The sequence below is a fragment of the Lagenorhynchus albirostris genome, chromosome 10, assembly GCF_949774975.1.
Source record: "Lagenorhynchus albirostris chromosome 10, mLagAlb1.1, whole genome shotgun sequence".
Lineage (NCBI taxonomy): Eukaryota > Metazoa > Chordata > Mammalia > Artiodactyla > Delphinidae > Lagenorhynchus > Lagenorhynchus albirostris.
Genome location: NC_083104.1, coordinates 98977674 through 98998957, shown reverse-complemented (window position 1 = coordinate 98998957; position 21284 = coordinate 98977674). Strand labels below are relative to the sequence as shown.

The window sequence follows — 21284 nt, the reverse complement described above, 5'->3', positions numbered from 1 at the left end:
AATGGCTAAGGGGATTGGGGGTGGTGGCAGCTAAGGAGTGCGGGTTTTCTCTTAGAGGTGATGAAAATGTTCTAAAATTGATTGTGGTGATGGCCGCACGTATCTGTGAATATACAAAAAACCATTGAATTGGGCACTTTAAAAGGGTGAGTCATACGGTATGTGAATTATATGTCAATAACACTGTTATTTAAAAAACAATCTGGCTGATCTTGCCACAAATTATAAGACTAGTGGAACTGGACTGAGAAAAATAACCCATTGCCTCTCTCAAATTATGACAGCTCTATCATGTTTGGAAGAAGATAGGCCAATATGTCATTCCTACTTCACTGTCTGAAACCTGGAATAGAAGCCTGGACTCTCACATCTGGCCATCTCCTCTTTGGTTGTCATGCTTCAGAATAGCTGAGCAAAGTCCCCCTTCTCATCCCGCGGCTCTCTTTCTACAGTCATCCAAAGACAGTAACAACTGGAAGAAGAAACTCAGCACAGGAATTGGTGGGTGGTGGGGGTGATATAGTCTAGAGAAATGTTTGAATTACAAAACAAACAAACAAAAACAACCTCACTTGAATTCTGGATAGGAAAAATATATTTCCTAGAAAGAGTAAAAAATCTGACTTTAGCTCTGTAATCGTTTCCCATGAGAAGGCAAAAAATGAATATACTCAGAGATTAATCAGTAAGAATCAAGGGCGGATCCAGCTTTTGTGGATTCTAAAGTACAATCTGGGGAACTTTCAAAAGTATGTAGTGTTACGAATGCAAGTTTAGGGATGAGGCACTGGCGGGGGGTGTTATGAGTGAGAAAACCTGAAACATAAAATTCACAAGCATCCTGGAAAAGCTAATTCTGGTCTGAATATACATGGCACTCATTTTCTCTTGAAAAATTATTTGGAGATGCTTAAAAAATGAAACCAAAAATGCTGAAAATGAGACTAAAAGCATCAGCTGTGAGCACTAAGTCAGTTAAAGGTAGATTTGTAGAAAATATTGTCACAAATATGGTTGCTAAACTCAAGGCCAACGTGAAACTTAACATCTGAAAATTAACATGCATTCACCTACAAAAACTATAAAATAGTAACAATAACCTCAATTTCAAACTCCTATTTATATTAAAGAAGATCAGTATCTGAGGTGAAAGTACAGGGTAAAGATGAAGAAGCAAAAATAATTTAAATTTCAAGTCTTACATGGGAATTATAGGCAGGAAGGTAGGTCAAAAAGCATCTTTTTAATTTTTAAATTTTACAGTCAGAAAATACAGATTGGAGACTATGTTTTGAAAAACATTAAAGACAAGCCCTAGTAAAACAAAAAGAGTATATATCTGCCAAATGACTGGGATAGTTAAAGTCAAAGAAAGTTTGGGGTTAAAAAGTAAAAGCCAGCCATACACTGCTTACAAGAAACACAACTAAAACAGACCCACACGGCACCGTTAAAAACAAAAGGATAGAGCAGCCGCTGTGGAAAAGTTTGGTAGTTCCTCCAAAAGTTAAACATAGAACTTTATATGTTCCAGCAATTCCAGGCAGATACCCCAAAAATTCAAAGCAGGGACTCAAACAGATACTTGTATACCAGTGTTCATAGCACCATAATTCACAAGAGCCAATGGTGGAAACAACCCAAGTGTCCACTGACAGATTAATTGGTAAACAAAATATAAATATACATACAATGGAATATTATTTATCCATAAAAAGGAATGAAATTTTGACATACGCTACATCATGGATGGCCCTGGAAAACATTATGCTAAATGAAACAGACATAAAAGGACAAATACTGTATGAGTCCACTTCTATGAGATACCGAGAAAAGGCAAATTCATAGAGACAGAAAGAACAGAGGTTACCAGCGGCTGGAAGGAGAGGGAATGGGGAGTTAGTGTTTCATGGGGACAGAGTTTCTGTGTGGGATTATGAAGATGGATAGTGGTGATGGTTTACAACATTGTGAATGTACTTAATGCCGATAACTTCTACACTTAAAAATGGTTAAAATGGCAAATTTTATGTTATGTATATCTTACTACAATTAAAAAACAACAACAACGGGGAGATGATATTTCAGGCATACAAAAACCAAAAGAAATCAGGGACAACAATATGAATTTGACACCAGGCAGAATTCAAAATGCATCAAAGAGAATAAAAAGTGTCTTTGAAAAAATGCAAAATACCTAAAGAAGATATAATAAGGACTAGTTTGCATTAAAAAGAACTATTTGGAAATTCCAAAAGTCATTCTCCCAAATGACTTCAACAAGTGGTTAAAACAAAATAACACCATAATTATAACTATTCCGAAAAACATCTAAAACAGAGGAAGTTAAATGTTAAGACGCACCAGATTTCAGCTGCAGCTTCCAATGCGGCAAAAGTGTGCTCTTCCACTTCAGCCTGCTCCTGCGCATATGGAAGGCCAAAGAGCTGAGTTCTATTTCATTTTTACTCTTCCTTGACTTGAGAGTGATATCAATGACCATGTGCCCCAAATTTCTAATTAGCATCACATCGATTTAAAATAAGACATGTCAGGGACTTCCCTGGTGGCTCAGTGGTTAAGAATCCACCTGCCAATGCAGGGGCCATGGGTTCAGTCCCTGGTCCGGGAAGATTCCCACATGCCGCGGAGCAACTAAGCCTGTGCGCCACAACTACTGAGCCTGCGCTCTAGAGCCCGCGAGCCACAACTACTGAAGCCCACGCGCCTAGAGCCCGTGCTCCGCAACATGAGAAGCCACTGCAATGAGACGCCCGCGCACCACAACGAAGAGTAGACCCCGCTCGCCGCAACTAGAGAAAGCACCCGCACAGCAATGAAGACCCAATGCAGCCAGAAATAAATAAATGAAATAAATTTATAAAGTAAAATAAGACATGTCAGTGTCAGTCCAAGTTATTGGTAATATCTGATTACTCACTTAATAAAACTTAGATGAAAATTTTGTGTACTTCATAGGTTGAAATTCTACTGGTCAGTTAAAATATAAACGTATATTTGCTATGCAGGAGTAAAATGGTATAATTAATGATGTCCATGAAAACCATTAATTTATGTACAAAAAAGAACAAAACGACGCTCAAATAGTTAAATACATAGAGAACAAAGCTGGCAATCGAAACAGCTGTGGAAGAGAGTGGACTAGGTAGATATTGGGAAAACATTAATTTTCTTTTAGCCAACCCATTTCATAAAATTTTCAAGAAGAATATAATGGAGATTAGATCATCAGCCTATTTTCTTAATAAAAGTTAGTATTTATAATTAAAAAATATATATCAATATGTTTGTTTGTTTTAAATTTCAGTTTGGCCAAAGAGAAAATCCTATTTGGCAATTCTTCACATCTTACGAAGATGAATTAAAAACAGAATGTCCATTTTCACCCCATCAGATTTTCACAAGGAGGAAAAACACTTAAATCATGTACAATATCACCCATGATAAATCCTATTCGAACCAGATAAAATAAAGAATATAAGAAATGAAGAAAAGAGGAAAGCGTCAGAGCAAAATGTTGGACCCGCAAATCTCTGCCTTTTCTTTGGCCTCTCTTGAAAGTACGTGTCCATTTCATACTGCAAATATGCATCACAGTGACTCAGGAGCAAACCAGTGGCTGACAGGGCTGAGAAGTGATGGTGCTTCCACTATAATGTCAGTATTAACATTTGTCAACAGAGAAATGTATAATAATAAAGTTGTACTAAATAGCAAATGCTGGAGAGGGTGTGGAGAAAAGGGAACCCTCCTACACAGTTGGTGGGAATGTAAATTGGTGCAGCCACTGTGGAGAACAGTACTGAGGTTCCTCAGAAAACTGAAAACAGACTTGCCATGTGATGCAGTAATCTCACTCCTGGGCATATACCTGGACAAAACTACAATTCAAAAAGATACATGCACCCCTATGTTCATAGCAGCACTATTCACAATAGCCAAGACAGGGAAGCAACCTAAATGTCCATCGACAGATGAATGGATAAAGAAGATGTGGTACATATATACAATGGAATATTAGCCATAAAAAAGAATGAAATAATGCCATTTGCAGCAACATGGATGGACCTAGAGATTATCATACTAAGTGAAGTAAGTCAGAGAAAGACAAATATCTATGATATCCCGTATATGTGGAATCTAAGATATGAAACAAATGAACTTATCTATGAAACAGAAACAGACTCACAGACACAGATAACAGACTTGTGGTTGCCAAGAGGGAGAGGGTGTTGGGGGAGGGATGGAGTGGGAGTTTGGGGTTAGAAGATGCAAACTATTACATATAGAACTGATGGGCCTACTGTAGAGCACAGGGAACAAGGGCCTACTGTAGAGTACAGGGAACTATATTCCATATACTGGGATAAACCATAATGGAAAAGAACATGAAGAAGAATATATATATATATATATGTATGTATAACTGAGTCACTTTGCTGTACAGCAGAAATTAACACAACATTGTAAATCAACTATACTTCAATAAAATAAATTTAAAAAAATAAAGTTGCACTAAGGAAAAACATGAAAATAAAAAACACAATTCAGGGCTTCTTATTTCTCCCGATGTATCACTTGCTCACTCTCTCTCCTCTGTCTTCTCGCCAATGTGGCAGCTAGGCAGGCCACTGCTGGTCTGTTAGAAACGTCCTGGGGCGGAGCCCTGGACCCGCTCAGTGTTCGTCACCGGGGCCAGTGCTTCCTGCCTGCTCTTCCTCCTCTTCTGGATCACTGGAGTGGGACGATGGGAAACTTGCTCAGTTCTACCCTTTCTCAATTACCCAGGAGATGATGCGCAACCCAGACCCAGCTCGGCCTGCTGCCATTCCACCCTGCAGGGCAAAGTCCCAGATGAAATTAAACTTGACTTTCCTTTGTTTCACTTTGCTGTTGCACCCTGTTCTTATATTTCCGTTGGAGTCTCTTCAGAAAAGAGGGCTGACTGAACCACAGCCCGATTTGGAGATTTCTGAGTTTCCCAGCCAAATAAAATATTAAAACAATCTTAAAAACCATCTCCCTGATTTTTTTTTCACTTTCTAAAAATAAGCAGAAAATTCACTAAAATTATAAGAGGAGTCTATATAACTGCATGCTTACAGATTCAACAAACTCATTGAGATGGAAAACATTTCTAGAAAAAAATGTTACCAAAACTGATGAAATTCTGAATAGGCCAAATATCAAGAAAAAATGTAGACAGTCATCAAAGAGTCCTCCCAATCGGCTCTATATTTCTACTGGTGAATCTTATCCAATTCACAAAGAAAAAAAATCCTGTAGTATAAAAGCTGCTCCCAAATATGGAAGATAGAAAGCTATTTATTCATGTCCAGAAAGCAAAGGTAACACTCATGTTAAAATTATTATTATTGAAAAATAGTAAAAATAAAAGACTGATCTGTCTATTGTTAATGGAGTTAACTCCAAGTTCCATGAAGTGCAGTCCTGAGTATTAGTTTAAGTAGTGAGTTCTTTCCCAGATGGTTGTGTTCACCCATATAAATGCTGGTGGCTTTAAGGTATAAAAGAAGGTATCGCGGTCTTTAGAAGAAGGGCAGCAGCCAGCTAAAGGTGAGTGTAAGTAGTAAGGACCCAACTCTGGGGTTCTAGAGGGTCACGATCTCTCATCAAGCAGAGGCTTTGACCACTAAATCACTTTCTCCAGGGAGAAGTTACAATCCTAAAACAGTTTTAATCTCACTATCAGAGTCTGTATTTCAGAATGTCATATTTAGAGCAATTCTAAGACATACGATATTGCCATCCTTTGCAGACCCCTCACGTAAACGAGAAAGTAATTCACCCAAGAGAGAAAGAATATCCTCTCAGATGGAAGACAAGGAAAAATTAGGGCACGCTAAAATGGAATGCAAACAGGAGTCCCCAGAAAATGAAACCTAACATTCAGATGTCAGACGTCTATGCTCTAGGAAGGGAAGCGGGCACTGCAGACTGTTTTGAGCAATGCGGACGCAGTGGGGGGCTGCCCGGGAACCTGGGGCACCAGGAGCCCCGCAGAGGTACCACGGGGGCCAGGTTCTCAGGTGAACTGTCAGAGCAAAGCAGAAACAGCCCCAAGACCAAGAATCAAGACATCAAATGAATCAGGAACACAAAAGTGAGAAGTCATGAAGTGTCTCACTCCAGGATGCAGTGGAGTCTGGCCTATGGGATACCATCCCTCTCCTGTTCCCACTCTCCGCCCGCTCCCACCCCAAACATGCTGTCCCACTGAGGAGGAAGGGCAGGGGCTGGGCGGGAAGGACTGGAGTTTACTTCTATAGCCTGGAACACTGAGACAGATTAATAAAGCTAAATATTTTAGACAGTGAAACAAATACATACCTTCAGTTAAAGTGCCTATGTGTGGTATTGCACTAGTCATTCTGCAAATATTTCAGGGTCTTCTAGGTATTCATTCATTTAGAGACAAGACACAGTTACTGTCCACAAGTGGAAGATGCAGAAAAATAATGAACAGACAACCCAGCCATAAAATGGATGAAGTTCTGGGCTTCCCTGGTGGCGCAGTGGTTGAGAGTCCGCCTGCCGATGCAGGGGACGCGGGTTCGTGCCCCGGTCCAGGAAGATCCCACATGCCGCGGAGCGGCTGGGCCTGTGAGCCATGGCCGCTGAGCCTGCGCGTCCGGAGCCTGTGCTCCGCAACGGGAGAGCCCACAGCAGGGAGAGGCCCGCGTAACGCAAAAAAAAAAAAAAAAAAAAGGGCAAAATTGGGTTAGGTTTTGATGAATGAAACCTATGAGTGTTTATCGGATACTGACAAAAGACCACAGAGGTGGCTGGAGGATACCACAGTCGGCATGAGGGTGGATTGATTCCTGGCTCTACCGGCCTGTGAAGCTTGGATGAGTTAGGTAATCTTCCTAAGCCTTCTCTTCATCTACCTGGTAAGTTTTTGAGGGTTAAGGTACATGAGAGAATCCATGTAAAGCTTTTAGAACAGTGGCCGTTATCAAATAATACTCAGTGTAAACACAAAATGCTATTATTAGTGTCACAGGACCTTCGGATGAGTGTTCTGTCTGTTTTCCACATAGCCGCCTTTCCCAGGCTGTATAGACACACAAATACGTGTGAATTACCAATAACACCAAGAATATATATTCCCATTCACACACATTCACACACATTCCACATGTTTTTAGGAACATTAAGTGGTTGTTTTTATAGAGAGTAGAGCCATAAGAGCAAATTTAAAAGGTTGGGGTAGCATGTGGTGGATACCATCCCAGGTTTCATCAGGGGAAAAGGTCACGATGGGAGGAGACAGCACACTGAAGGAAGGGGTTTAGGATGCGACAGTGTGAGAGACACAGAGACAACTTACAAAGAATTCAGGAGGAGGAAAAGCAAGTTGCTGAGGGGACCTGAAGAAACTTCATGTGAAAATTATTCCCTGGGAATTCCCTGGCGGTGCAGGTGGTAGGATTCGGCGCTTTCACTGTCGAGGGTTGGGGTTCGATCCTTGGTCGGGGAACTAAGATCCCACAAGCCTCGCGGCGTGGCTAAGAAACAAAAAGAAAGAAAGAAAATTATTTCCTTAAATCCATGTGTTTGTTTAACCCAGAGATAAGATAGAAGGGTGTTTTCAACCCAAAAGAAAAATTGGACCTTTTCTGTACGTCCCTTCCCTTCTCCCCAGACGCAGAGCTATTTCCAGTGGGCAGAGAGAAATTTCAGTTCAATAAGAGAAAACGATCTAACAGTGAGGGCCATCCAGTACTGGGACAGAGCTTCAGGAGCTAATGAACCCCAGGGGCCTCTGCATTCTCAGAGGCTTAAGGCGCTGCTGACAGAGAGGTCTTGGGAATTGCTGGCTTGTTTCTACCTGGAGCACCGCTGCCACTTATGCTCTTGCATGTAACACGGTCTTCTGGGCGGCTTTAAATTTAATTACCCGTGAGCAGGCTTTTCCTGATATTTAATGAAGTCTTTACAAAATCGGCTCTAGTATAGCTAGGTGGATACCAGTGTTCTGGTTTGGTGTCAATTCCTCTGCTGACTTTCTCTCTCTGTGGATTCACACGGGGCACGGCCATCAATTCAGCAGTAGCTGGAAGGGGAAACACTCCACCTTATCCCTAGGAAACATCCGTGAGAAAGCTCTTTTACTTATTTATTTATTTTTCTGTTTTTAGACTTTTACTTATTTATTCCTAACGTTTTTATTGGAGTATAATTGCTTTACAATGGTGTGTTAGTTTCTGCTGTATAACAAAGTGAAACAGCTATACATATACATATGTTCCCATATCCCCTCCCTCTTGCGTCTCCCTCCCACCCTCTCTATCCCACTCCTCTAGGTGGACACAAAGCACGGAGCTGATCTCCCTGTGCTATGCGACTGCTTCCCACTAGCTATCTATTTTACATTTGGTAGTGTATATATGTCCATGCCACTCTCTCACTTCGTCCCAGCTTACCCTTCCCCCTCCCCATGTCCTCAAGTCCATGTTCCAGTAGGTCTGCGTCTTTATTCTCGTCTTGCCCCTAGGTTCTTCATGACCTTTTTTTTTTTTTTTAGATTCCATATATATGGGTTAGCATACGGTATTTGTTTTTCTCTTTCTGGCTTACTTCACTCTGTATGACAGACTCTAGGTCCATCCACCTCACTACAAATAACTCAATTTCATTTCTTTTTATGGCTGAGTAATATTCCATTGTGTATATGTGCCACATCTTCTTTATCCATTCATCTGTCGATGGACACTTGGGTTGCTTCCATGTCCTGGCTATTGTAAATAGAGCTGCAATGAACATTGTGGTACATGACGTTTTTTGAATTATGATTTTCTCAGGGTATATGCCCAGTAGTGGGATTGCTGGGTCGTATGGTAGTTCTATGAGAAAAGCTCTTTTAATTTCCGTTTCCTTCTACTTCTATTGCTCAGAGATCAGAATGAGATAGAGAAAAAGCGAGAGATTCTTATCAGGCCATGCAGAGGGATGTGGGTGCATAGTGGGCATGGACTGGGTAGAAGGAAAAGAATAGGGAGGCAGAGTGAATTTCCAGACTTGGGTACAAGTATAGATAAAAAGGTATTTTATAATCTATTACATTAATTTGGATGAAATACAGCATTGTCCTGATGAATCAGAGCAGACGACTGGAAACTGACATACCTGTTATTTCAAATGAGTTATGATTAAGAACTACAACAAAAGTGTATCTTTGAGCTGGATATTACATTGACTCGAGACTTCAAACAGAGCTCCTTATAAAACATTCTGAGAAAGTTGCCTTTGGTGTTGAAAGTTCCCATATTTGGTTTCAGGCCAAAAGTGACTTTTTCCCCCCTGCATGATTTAATAATAAGGCATTCAGTCATCCGGGGGCTGCCTGCCTGTGAAAAAGCACCACGGGCCTTGCAGGGCGCTCCCCACCCCCAAACATTCTTCACATTTCACTGTCACTGCCCTGCCGGTTCCTATTAATCCCAAGAGGGGTGCTCCCTACCAAGATCCCTGAATGCAGAATACCTCAAGGAGGGCCCTGAGGCTGACTGCGGCCTTGTGTGGAAATAGAGACTCACCACCCTAAATAAACAGAAGGAAGGTTTATTTATGGAGAGAGGGAGGGGGGCCACGGAATCTGAAGGAGCAGAAGCGGAGAGGTTCATTCCTGAGCCCTCACTTTAGTAGGGAACCAGTATGGGCCCCTGGAGGCTCTCTTAGGGACAGTAAGGAAGGGGACGCAGGAGGACACAGCAACCGGATTGTGTGGCCTTATCACACTGAGCCTCCAGGAAAGAATGGTGGGCTCCCTCAAAGCACAGAGCTTCCCTAATGGGAACCAGGAGCCAATCAAGCTGAACAAAGTTGGGTCCAATTTCTCTAACTTCAGAGTTAAGGGCAAGTGGTCCTTTGTGGTCCTGAAACAGGTCTATTCGCCTCCAAATCCCATGTTCTCAACTACCACACCTCCCTGGCTTCTGCGCAGTGTAATCCTAGAATCCTCCCAGAGCATCCAACCACCCGTCCCCCCAGCACTCTCTATCATGTTAGCCTAGTTTAATACTGTTTTCATAGCACTTAGCACATCTTGAAATTCTCTTGTATATCCGTCTACTTACCTCCCCTACCACCAGACTGGGATCTCCCAGAGGGAATGGGCTGTGCTTTGTTAAATGCTGCTCTATCCTGATGCTAGAACAGTGCCTGGCCTAGAGGAAGTGCTCAAGAGATCAGGGACGAGTGAATCAGTGAACGATCAAGTGAATGAATGGATGCACTAAAGAAGTGGGGTAGGAAATTTTGATTGGTGGGATGTATAAAATAGAATACTAAGGAAAAGGAAAGGAAAATTGAGATTAGTCTGTTTTCAACCTACAATCACCTACTGCTTGCCAGCTCTCCCTGCCACTCCCAAGCCACCCAGCCCCACCTCAGGGTTCAGTCCCTAAACCTGCCTTGCGAGATACCTAGTGGCAGTGTGGTCAAGGGCACAGGGAGGAGGTTCCCTTGGAACATGACTGATGACCTTTGATTCTGAAGGGCTGAGGATGACTGTGATCCGGCTATAATCTAGCCCCGAAATTCTCAACCAGAGGGGACCTCCCGGCATCTCTGGGGCAAAAGACGCAGTGAGGAAGTGTGTGGAGTTTAACACGGTCTGGGTCCTCATGACTTGTTCACTTTTGGATCTTTTAACACATTATCAGGGAGCCTATGTTCAAAAAAAGCTGTAAAGTGACCTAAACAATGGGATCGGACAAGACTTAACAGAAAATCTTAACAACCAGAGAGAGTCGAGGATGAACCCGAAACTTGGAGTTTCAACGCACAGAAGGACAGTGGTTTCTATAAACCATGATGGGGGATTTAGGACAAGCTAATCCAGGGGATGAAGCTAAGCATAATTTGGAATTTGCTGAGCTGCAGATGGCAGGAGGACATCCTGAGGAGCCTGCAGTGGAATGCAAGTAAGCCAGTGAGAAGGACAGAGCTAGAGACACAAGCTAGAACCTTACACAGAATCTGGACCATGCCCCGTGGTACCAGAATATATACATATGGCCCGTGTCCCTAGTTCCTGGCCCAGAGATCCAGAAATCCTTGAAATTTCCAGTGACAGACGTGTCTTTGTTATGCTAATGAGATGACTCAAGGGGCGGTCCCTAGAGAGCTTCAGGTTGGGGCTGGTCACCAGCAGGACCAATCACTTGATCAGAGGGTTGGAACTGAGAACCAGCTCAACCTCCAGGAAGGGGGACTGGAGATGGAGTTCCATCATGTGGCCAATGATTTAATCAATCGCACCTACTTAAGAAGACCACCCCCTAAACCCTGGGGCTTCCTGGTTGGTGAACACCCTGATGTGCAGGGAGGGGGCCCACCCAGATTCCACGTGGAGAGGCACAAAGGCTCTGTGTCTAAGACCCTCCCAGACCTGGCCCTGGGTGTCTCTTCCATTTGTATCCCTTATAATAAAACTGTAATCATAAGTACAGTGCTTTCCTGAGTTCTAGGACTTATTCTAGGGGAACCCTTTACATTTATTGCCAGTCTGTCAGAATCGCAGGTGCCTGAGACTTGGGGTTGGTGTCAGAAGAGAGGGCAGGCTTGAGAGACTGAGCCCTTAACCCTGAGGAGTGTGACACTCACTCCAGGTAGCTGGTGTCAGACTGTGTTGCAGGACGCCCGCTTGGCGTGCAAACAGAGCATGTCCGAGTTGCCGCATGTATTACACAACGGTTGTGAAGGTGTTCAGGGATTTTTAGAAGCCTAGCTCCAAATGGAAACGTTACTGAATTTTATATTTTCTCTCTCACCATTCTGAGCCATTAACTGACAATAATTAAGAAATACTAAATGTCGCAATGGGTGATGATTTTGCATACATTTTATCCAAGAAATACAGAGTTAAGACGATCACCCTCATATGGGACACTCCGCTGAGAACAATCACGAAATCAGAAAGGAAAAAACTTAATCTTCCAACTTTAATATGTAAAATGACAGACTCTGAGGAAATATAGGAAAATTTATCTCTGCTTAATTCTGGGCCTCTTTATTCCATTAATGTTAGGATGCCACTGATTTTTAAGATGATGAGTTTATAACAGACTTTTGGGGGAGATGGGGAAGGAAAGTAACACCGTCACATTAAATACAGAGATCCACTGTAAGATGCTATTCATTTCAGAAATGTAAGAAAATAATCAAGTGCATCTCAGATTTGAGAAAATATGGCAATATAGTAGTAATTAAGATTGTCTTTGCTTCCCTTTAACTTTCAGATGATTTGCCTTAAAGGTGTTCCGTGTCATCACTTTTCCCTTATCCATTTTCTGTTCTAAAATATTACTGTCTCAAAGCATAATTGTTTATTAAAAAAAACTGTCTAGATGGGGGATAATGTGGCTGAGATAAAACAAGGGTCTACTTCACTCCATTACAAGCATTCTGAAAATCAAAAAAAAATTAATTTATCACATTAACTGAATTTTGGAAAATAATTCTTCACCAATTACCCGTTAGTATCTTCTATACTGACAGAAACCAGCTTTGTCTCATATACACACATAAACTGCAGGCCTTCCATGGAGTGAGCAGGTATCATTTCCCCACTAGGTCCTATTTTTCTATATGGAGAAGATGACTCAGAAGACAGCCCTAGGGCTTCTGGATTGCTACCTCCTTTCCCACCTGCCCTCCAGGTGGCCGGCCCAAGGGAGGCAGAGCCATAAGATTCAGAATTCTCTTTTTAGGGCTCTGTGCACTGAAATCCCCTCCTAACAAGTCAGTCAGTGCTATACCTTTCTGACCTTGAAATTTCTGAGTTATCTATATGAAGTCAGTGAAATGCCCAGTGCAAGAAATGGGCTGCTATTGATATCAGATAGCTAACCACAATCTTAAACAGACCAACAGGCTAATGACAAAAATGCTTCAACCAAGATGTGTGGTCCTAGACGCAAGAGAAGGGGATATGGGGATATATGTATACACATGGCTGATTCACTCTGTTATACGGCAGAAACTAACACAACATTGTAAAGCAATTATACTCCGATAAAGATGTTAAAAAAATAAATTTTAAAAAAATTACCTAAAAAAAAAAAAGATGTGTGGTCCTTACCCAAACCGAAGCTATCTGTAGCTAAACCTTATCTTCACCTGCCAAAATCTTACTGAAAATATTTTGCAGAGGAGCCAGGAAACATGGCTTTCATTGAGGTAAGACTCATACTCTGAGATCCCTCTCTTCAGGGGATTTAAATGACCAACGTACAAAAACAAACCCATCCACATATTAAGAAGAAAGGAGTGCTGTAAAATCCAGAGGGATATTTTTAGGTGACCTAGCACAACCCCTGGAGATGATGCTGATTAGTTTACAATAACTGACAGAACAAGAGTGGGTGTTAGGTGAGGGGAAAGAGTATACTATATTTACAGAAAGTGTCATTAAGTTACTTACCATTGACAAGGGAGCTTTCACGTTGGAATCTTGAATCACTCTGTAAACATCAATTATGTATCAAGATTCCTATAACGCAGCTCTGACATCTGCTTTTGAGTCCTTGTTGAAGAACAAGCTCTGTGACTTTGAAAGAGAACTCAGATGGCTTGCTCTCCACTGCCCTCTCTCAAATGAATAAAGCTTATTGGCACTCACATGCTACACAGGACTTGTAGTTTAAGTGATTTACAGTACAGTGTTGAACTTATTACTACAACAATCATTCCTTTATTGCTGTTTTAATTATCACTCTAAAAAGCTCTGTGAGACAAGGAAGGAAATTTTCATCAGAAATTGACAACAGAAACTGGCAAGGGTGGTGCCACTTGGTGCATCTAACCTCTGAAGCTGAAACAGCCTGCAGAGCAACGTGTACCATCCCGACATTTAACAACAAGGGAGGTGAGTCTAGTTTCAGATGCCCTTCCGGCAGCTCAGGATAAGCAGGTCCAGCCTCCTAGAATCCCTCAACTACATCTCTAGGTAAGCAAAGCCACCCCTCGAGAATGAAGGATGTGTCAGACACGGAGAGGGTGATTTGTAAGACAATCAAACACTCATCTCATCACACCATCATGTAGTTTTTAACCAAAGCAACTGAAAATGAACAGATTCTCTCTTTCAGATGAGTTGCTTGCATTAATAGTTTTTTTGTTGGTGGTGGTTTTTTAAAAAAATCACATCTCTGGAAATTCCTCCCTGCAGCATAAACCATTAAGTATCCTTTACAGGACTCAGGAATGAACTCAGTCCTTCCGGCTGACTTAGGAACACCGGCACGTGTTGACGGCCGGGTCTCGGCACCAGGAAACCATGTGCTAACTGGCTGCTCTATCCCTCTTTCCTCTTCAGCGTCTGCCAGGTGGAGCCCCGACTTCCAGGACGATTCTGGCTCTTGGTCGCATCCTGCCTGTTATCTCTGTCTGGCAAACAACTACTCCGTGCTTCCAGAACAGGCACCGGTGATAAGTTATTCTCAGCCCGCTCTGCCAGAAGTTTTTTTGGCCGACAGGCTGAGGAAGACCATTGTTGTTGCTGGCTGTTATCTCTTGCCGGCTCTGCTTGGCAGATGTGCGACTCCGTCTCTCTGGTGTGGAAACAGGGAGCTCGACTCTGGATGAGTCAATACACTAATAAACAAGGGGCACGGAGGAAATAGCAACCAGTCTTGAAAACAGAAAAAGAAACACGTGGAGGTTTACTGGATGCCGAGATGTTTGTCCTCCACAGCGTGCCTCTGCTTTATCTCGCTTCACAGCCTTCCTATCAGAGAAATGGGGAAGTTCATCGTGTATCAAGTGCGAATTGGCTGTAATGTTTGTGCGTTACTTACATAGCACGGAAAGTATTTTTTGGTGCTGGGGAGTGCTGTTTTCTTCCATGGCGAATTTATATCTTCGTCATTCATCTCCCCTTTGGTCGGACCCCATATCCTAGGAAGTCCTCAGTCTATCAAGACGTTTACTGTCTCCTGGACTGATCCCCCTGAAATCAGCGAAACCATCCTGACTGTGGCCTCGGAAGTGCCTGTGGTGAGATAAAAACGGCACGCAGGAACCCGTGCTCTGGGGAAGGCTGTCTCTGAGGCAGAAGCACAGGGCAGAGTGGGTGCACGTCGCGTGTCCCTACAAACACGGCACGATGCTGGAGTCCATCACTGGCCACAGGGACCAAGCACCTCTTGGCCTCTGCATGTGTCACACGGGGGCCAAACACCAGGCTTCAGAGACTCAGCAGGAACCCCGTGGGCCCGCGGGAGATGAGCGCTCAACCTTGAAGGTGTGGCGTGTCACAAGTGGAACTCGTGAGGACATGCAGGGGGACGAAGCCTGCTCTAGTCCCAGGACCACCTTCCTCTCAGAGGTCTAGGATGGACAAGAGTGGTGTCACACAGGATTGGGATCACAGGAGAGATGGGACTTCCTTGAGGGACTCAGGGACACCTCATGTCACCCTGTAGCGATACCGTCATATGAGGGTGACCAAATCTCTGTTTCCTCCAGAAAATCCTGGGTTGACCCTGGCATATGTATTCATAATACCATTTTTCTCACTCCAAAGTGTCTTTATTTGGATGGTAAGCCCTTCCGTCAGTCCACACCCTATCGGGGATCAAGATAAGCTCTCCTAATGCCACAGCTGCAATATTAGGGCCACTCACCACCTGGGCTTTTATTTAATGTGGTTTCAACAAACATTTGTTCAGCACCACGGGGTACACCAGCGGCACAGCAGCCGCTGTGCCAGGCGGAGGGATAAGGACACGAATGTGAGACAGATGCAGGGTAGATGACCACCCTGTGTGAAATGCACAGCCGAGGGACGCACAAAACAGGACCTGGGCGCTGCTGAGGCGTCAGCTTAGGGAAGAGCTGCCCGCCCACTTGGAGAATCAGCTGGGGCACACGCCGGCCCACAGGTGGGGTGGCGGTGGTGGCGTGAGTGGTGGGACCAGAGAGAAAACCATAAATCCGTGGGGCACACGTGTTTCTTGCTGTGCCCCGGGAGCCTCATCAGCACTGGAGGGCCGAGCGTAAACAGGGGCACAGGAGCCCCTGCATTTTCCCCTAAAGATATGCACAATTTTTATTTTCAATATTTACTTCTGTCGGTGCTTGGCTACTACCAAGTAAATAAAGTAAGTCCACTCTTCTTTACGACTGAAGATCAACATGGGGAACTTCTCCCTCGCTCGTCCTTCCTCATTCCCACTGGCAGCAGACCATCCTCCTAGCGTTCTCATCAGCCGTCAGCACTGATGCAACACTGAACACGTATGGGTTTTCTCATTATCTTTTCAGTGGCTGAGTGAACGTGCCTGCGCTTTATTTTTTTTTTCAGGATTTTATATTATTTGTGTGTGTGTCTCCATATAAAGTTTATTTTTTAACATCTTTATTGGAGTATAATTGCTTTACAATGGTGTGTTAGTTTCTGCTTTATAACAAAGTAAATCAGTTATACATATACATATGTTCCCATATCTCTTCCCTCCTGCATCTCCCTCCCACCCTCCCTATCCCACCCCTCTAGGTGGTCACAGAGCACCGAGCTGATCTCCCTGTGCTATGCAGCTGCTTCCCACTAGCTGTCTATTTGACGTTTGGTAGTGTATATATGTCCATCATGCCTGCACTTTTAAACGTTGCTTACATTCACCCTTTCTACGTAGAACGTCCTTAACCGTCTCCTTCATTTGTTGAAAAGCTGATCACACTTTAAGACCCAATGCATATATCGACTCCTGAGAGAAAGCAATCCCGAATCTACAGCTAGACTCCAAATTCCGGGACACCCGACTCTGTCTCCGAGTCACCTTTCCAATTCTAGCATTTAGCCTAGAGTTCAGCAAATGATAAATCCTAGTTTGAGTAAACATAATCATAGGGTTTTATCTTTTAAAAGTGTACAGCTCAGTGAATCATCCAGAGAGTACAGTCCTGCATGACTATCACCCGGTCAAGAATTAGAACATTACCGCCACCCCACAAGCCCCAATCACTACATTCTCCCACCTCCCCAAGGATACCACTATTTCGACTTCTATCACCACCAGGTATTAGTTTTACTGTTTTGAACATGATATCAATGGAGTCGTATCGTATATATAATTTTATATTTAGCTTGTTTCACTCACATTACGTTTTGAGGTCCATCCACACTATTATATGTAGCTGAGTTAGTTCATCTGGGGGGCAGTATATTACCTCACTGCATGAACATATACCACAGTTTATGTATCCATTCTGTTGATGTTTATTTGGGTTCCTTCCAATTTGGTGTCTTACAAACCATGCTCTGATAAATAGTCCTGTGTGTGTCTTACGGTACACCTGGGCTCACATCTCTGTTGGGAATGGACTTGCTAGGTCTTTGAGCAGATCTGTGTTCAGTTTTGGTAGATAATGCCCAAGTCTTTCCAGAATGAGCCAGTTTATACTCCTACCTGCAATATATAAATTCCTATTTCTTCACATCTTGACCAGCACTTGGTGTGGCCCATCCTTTAACCTGCAGCCATTCTGGTGTGTGTGTGTAATAGCGTTGCACTCTAGTTTAATCTGCATTTCCCCGTGACTAATGTGAGTGGGCACTTTTTCATATGTTTATTGGCTATTTGGATATTCTCTTTATGGGCTCCATGACTAATTTGTCTGGCTACAAATCCCTTGTTATACATGTTATAAATATGTTCTCCCACTCTGTGGCTTGCCTTTTCACTTTTTAATGTTATTGTTTGAAAACAAAAGTTGTAGATTTTAAGGAAGCCTTGTCATTCATGGTTAAACTTCTGGGATCCTGTGTAAGAAATCTTTCCCTTCAAAACTCATGAAAATATGCTCTTAAATTATCTTCTAGAAGCTTTATAATTTTACCTTTCATATTTAAACCTGCAGCCCATGTGGGATTAATTATTTTTTGCATGGTATGGAAGTTGGGGCCACATTTTATTTTCCATGTGGGTATTCAATTCACCCAGAGCCAATAATTGGAAAGACTGTACTGTTTCCTACTGTTACATTTTTCATGATATCCCCTGCCCCTCACCCTTTTCTGTATTTTCTAAACTTTTATTTTTTCCATGCTTCATTCTGGATATTTTCTTAAGATGTTTCTTTCACTCCACAAGTTCTTGCTTCAGCTGTGTCTAATCTGCTAGAAAGCCTACCTTATTTCCTTAAACATATTAGTCAGTTACTTTAAAGTCTGTGTAAGATAATGTCATTATCCAGATCCCCTGTGAGTCCATTTCTATTGTGTATTGTCTCTCTTGGGATTTCATCACATCGTCTTAACTCCTATGTGCGTGATTATATTTGACTGAATTATGGAAATTTTATATGAAATGTTGTAGAGAGAATTTAAGGCCTCGGATGATGGCTACATTTCTCCAAAGAGGAATATAAATTTGCTCTCAACAGACATCTAGGGCTATAGCAGTTTCAATGATCTTAATCCAAGCTGGGATTGAGGTGATTCACAGAGGAACTACAGTGTCCGTGAGGAATGGTCTATTTCAGTACATACTGACTCCTTTCCAATCTAGAGTGTTTGAGGTATGCCAGCCTGCTGCCATGATGGACCCCAAACTCAATTTCTGGATCCCCAGTCCTGTGAGTTTGTCAAAAACTTTGCTCAGCTTTTCAATCTCTCAGCTACCACTTATGGAACAGGCAGAGGTCCCTAAGGAAAAAATGGGCCCAAATGCTCATTTCTCTGTAATTTTCTTTTCCCTGATCTTGGCACTATAATTATTCACTAACTTGTTTGCACTCCATATATTCAACCAACTAAAAACATATTTTTTTGTCCTCTGAGGGGGGTTGATCTGAATTGACTAGTCTGCCCTTCACCGAAGCAAATGTCTATCATAAAATGTTTTATCACCGCCACATACTACATACCTATCCATCCACGGTACTATGCTGAGAGTACAGCAGTGTACACAATACATTTCACGTAAATGAAGTGTGCAATTATTTCTAATTCATTACAGAATATATTTGCAGCATCACTTGTTAGAGAGCGTGTCATCACTGTGGGATTTGACAGGATGGAACGGAGCAGACAGTGTACCTTAATCCCACAGACTTTACAGTATGGAGGGATCATTCTTTCTCCCCATATTACAGAGGTAGTAAATGACCCCAGGCAAGGTGAGTAATTTATCCAAGATCATACAACCAGCTAGTGCACAAGTAGATTTTTTAGATCAGTTATCACACTTCCTAGAGCTCTGAGTTCTTCCTTCCATAACAACCTGGTTTGCTGTTTGAAAGCGTCTACTTCTGAGTTGGAATTTCAAGTATGTTGATATTAGGAAGGAAATGAGGTTAGAGCACTTGACCTGATAGGACATTCCAATCATTAGGTACAACTTGAAAAAAAAAAAAAAGGCTTAAAGGCAGAAATAGGTTGATCAGGTGAAGAAACTGATGGATTTGTTTTGATGAGAACAATGAAGAAAGCAGACAGGCTGCCCAGCTCTTTAAAAACATGCAGACGGTGAACGCTGTTAAGGAAGCATCTTAGAACAGAAAAGCGAGGCTCTTGTTTTGCCATCTGCAAATGGAACTACCCTGTGCTTTAGTTTACAAAGCAATTTTTTTTTTTTTCTGGCCGAGCGCTGAGCAGCGTGTGTGATCTCAGTATGTGGGATCTTAGTTCCCTGACCAGGGATGGAACCCGCACCCCCTGCAGTGGAAACGCAGAGTCTTAACCACTGGACCACCAGGGAAGTCCCTACAAAGCAGTTTCATGCAACTGACCATAATAATGGTGAAACTGAGCAGGAATCACCGAAGGGAGGCAGTGGGCCACATCACGTCTATCAGTCAGTGCTACGGTAAAATGCAGGTCAAGATGAAAAGGAATGGCCAGGAAGGGAGGAGGGAGGAGGGGCCATCGTACAAAACACATTCAAAGAGAAACAAAAGTTTTGTAGAAGATGGAACTTTTTTCTGGACTCATAGATTTTATAAATGTAGGTTATCATTTAACTGTACAGTACTCAAAGTAGTCATAGAGGAGCTTGCAGTGGTTTTGTATCAGTTGCTGCAAAAGTCCAAAACATTATTAGTTACACTGTGTGTTTCCATAACATCTCTGCTAGTAAAGATACCTGCTAGGGTGCTGGGGACTTTAATGAGAGACTCCTGGGAGGTTATGTTACTAGCATCCCTTTTGAGCCATATTCATTTGTTCATTCACATACTATGTCACTCATTGGAGAAGCAGTTATTAAAATTTATGCTAGGAATGAAGGAAACAGATAAAAGACATGGTTCCTGCTGCCAAGAAGTTGCTTGCCTTACCGATGGAATTTCCCAGTACCCCATGTTGCTCTTGGCCATGCAAACATTAGATTCTTAGATTTCTACTCAAGGTTATTCCACTTTGAAAACGAGGCCTCACTACTGTTCGCTGAGGTTGTCATTCAGGTATAAGGTGGGATCACAGGTCCTGTTACAGCACCTGAGTCACAATGGCAGCCTCTGCACGGTGACAAGGCTGCACCCCTTTCCCTAAAACTGTGTGAAAACAGAGAAACAGTATCTTAACATTGCTTTTAAATCTTCATGGCAAAAAAAAGAGAGCCAGTGCTCTGCCCATGAAGGAAGAAAATAGCTGTATCGCTTCTGTATATTTGCTAGGACGCTAATGTCAAAATAGGCTCAGCCGTTAAGGGACACTGAAGCTGGGGTGGCGTCGTTGTTTACAAGTCAATAAAAAGCAGATCAGATCAGACACCCAGTTCCTTGGTTACACCAGCCACACTCTGAGTGCTCAGTCCTCACATGGGGCTGGTGGCTGCCATATTGGACAGCTCAGATACATAACACTTCCTTCACCACAGAAAGTTCTATTGGACAATGTTGGAAATGGACTGAGTCTCCTAAAACGGTGGAAAGTTGGGATTGCACATGGTGCCAGTGGGTTTGGCTAGCAAAAAAGGAATTCTAATTAAATATAATGAGAGATCTTCTTTTAAAAGTTCAGCTGGAACTTTCTAGCATGTAATTAAGCCAAAGAATAATGACCGAAACAAGTTTCTCCTGGCTTTGGGTGTTTGGATACCGACTGCTTTGAATCTTGTCTGTAGGACATACAAGACGCCGTGCCCCTGTGTTTGGCTACCAGGTGGGCCCAGGATCTAATTGTGTATACACCATCCAGCTACTGGCTGACAGCAAAGGCCCTGCAATGCAAAGCCCTGAAAAAGGCAAGCGGGGAATTCCCTGGTGGTCCAGGGGTTAGGAATCCGCGC

At 42.7% G+C, this 21284-nt stretch overlaps 1 protein-coding gene across 3 annotated transcripts in view; it reads right to left on the bottom strand.

Annotated features, from left to right (window-relative positions):
- The window catches only part of BLOC1S5 (biogenesis of lysosomal organelles complex 1 subunit 5), a 103616-nt gene that overhangs the window by 19591 nt on the left and 62741 nt on the right, over positions 1-21284 (bottom strand). For 2 of the 3 annotated variants that reach the window (XM_060163725.1, XM_060163724.1), the window contains exon 5: positions 7376-7553. In XM_060163725.1, the coding sequence (XP_060019708.1) occupies positions 7383-7553 (171 nt within the window). In that variant the 3' untranslated portion in view covers positions 7376-7382. Of the gene's footprint in view, positions 1-7210; positions 7554-21284 lie in introns of those variants that run through there. The other variant, XM_060163723.1, reaches the window with a different exon arrangement.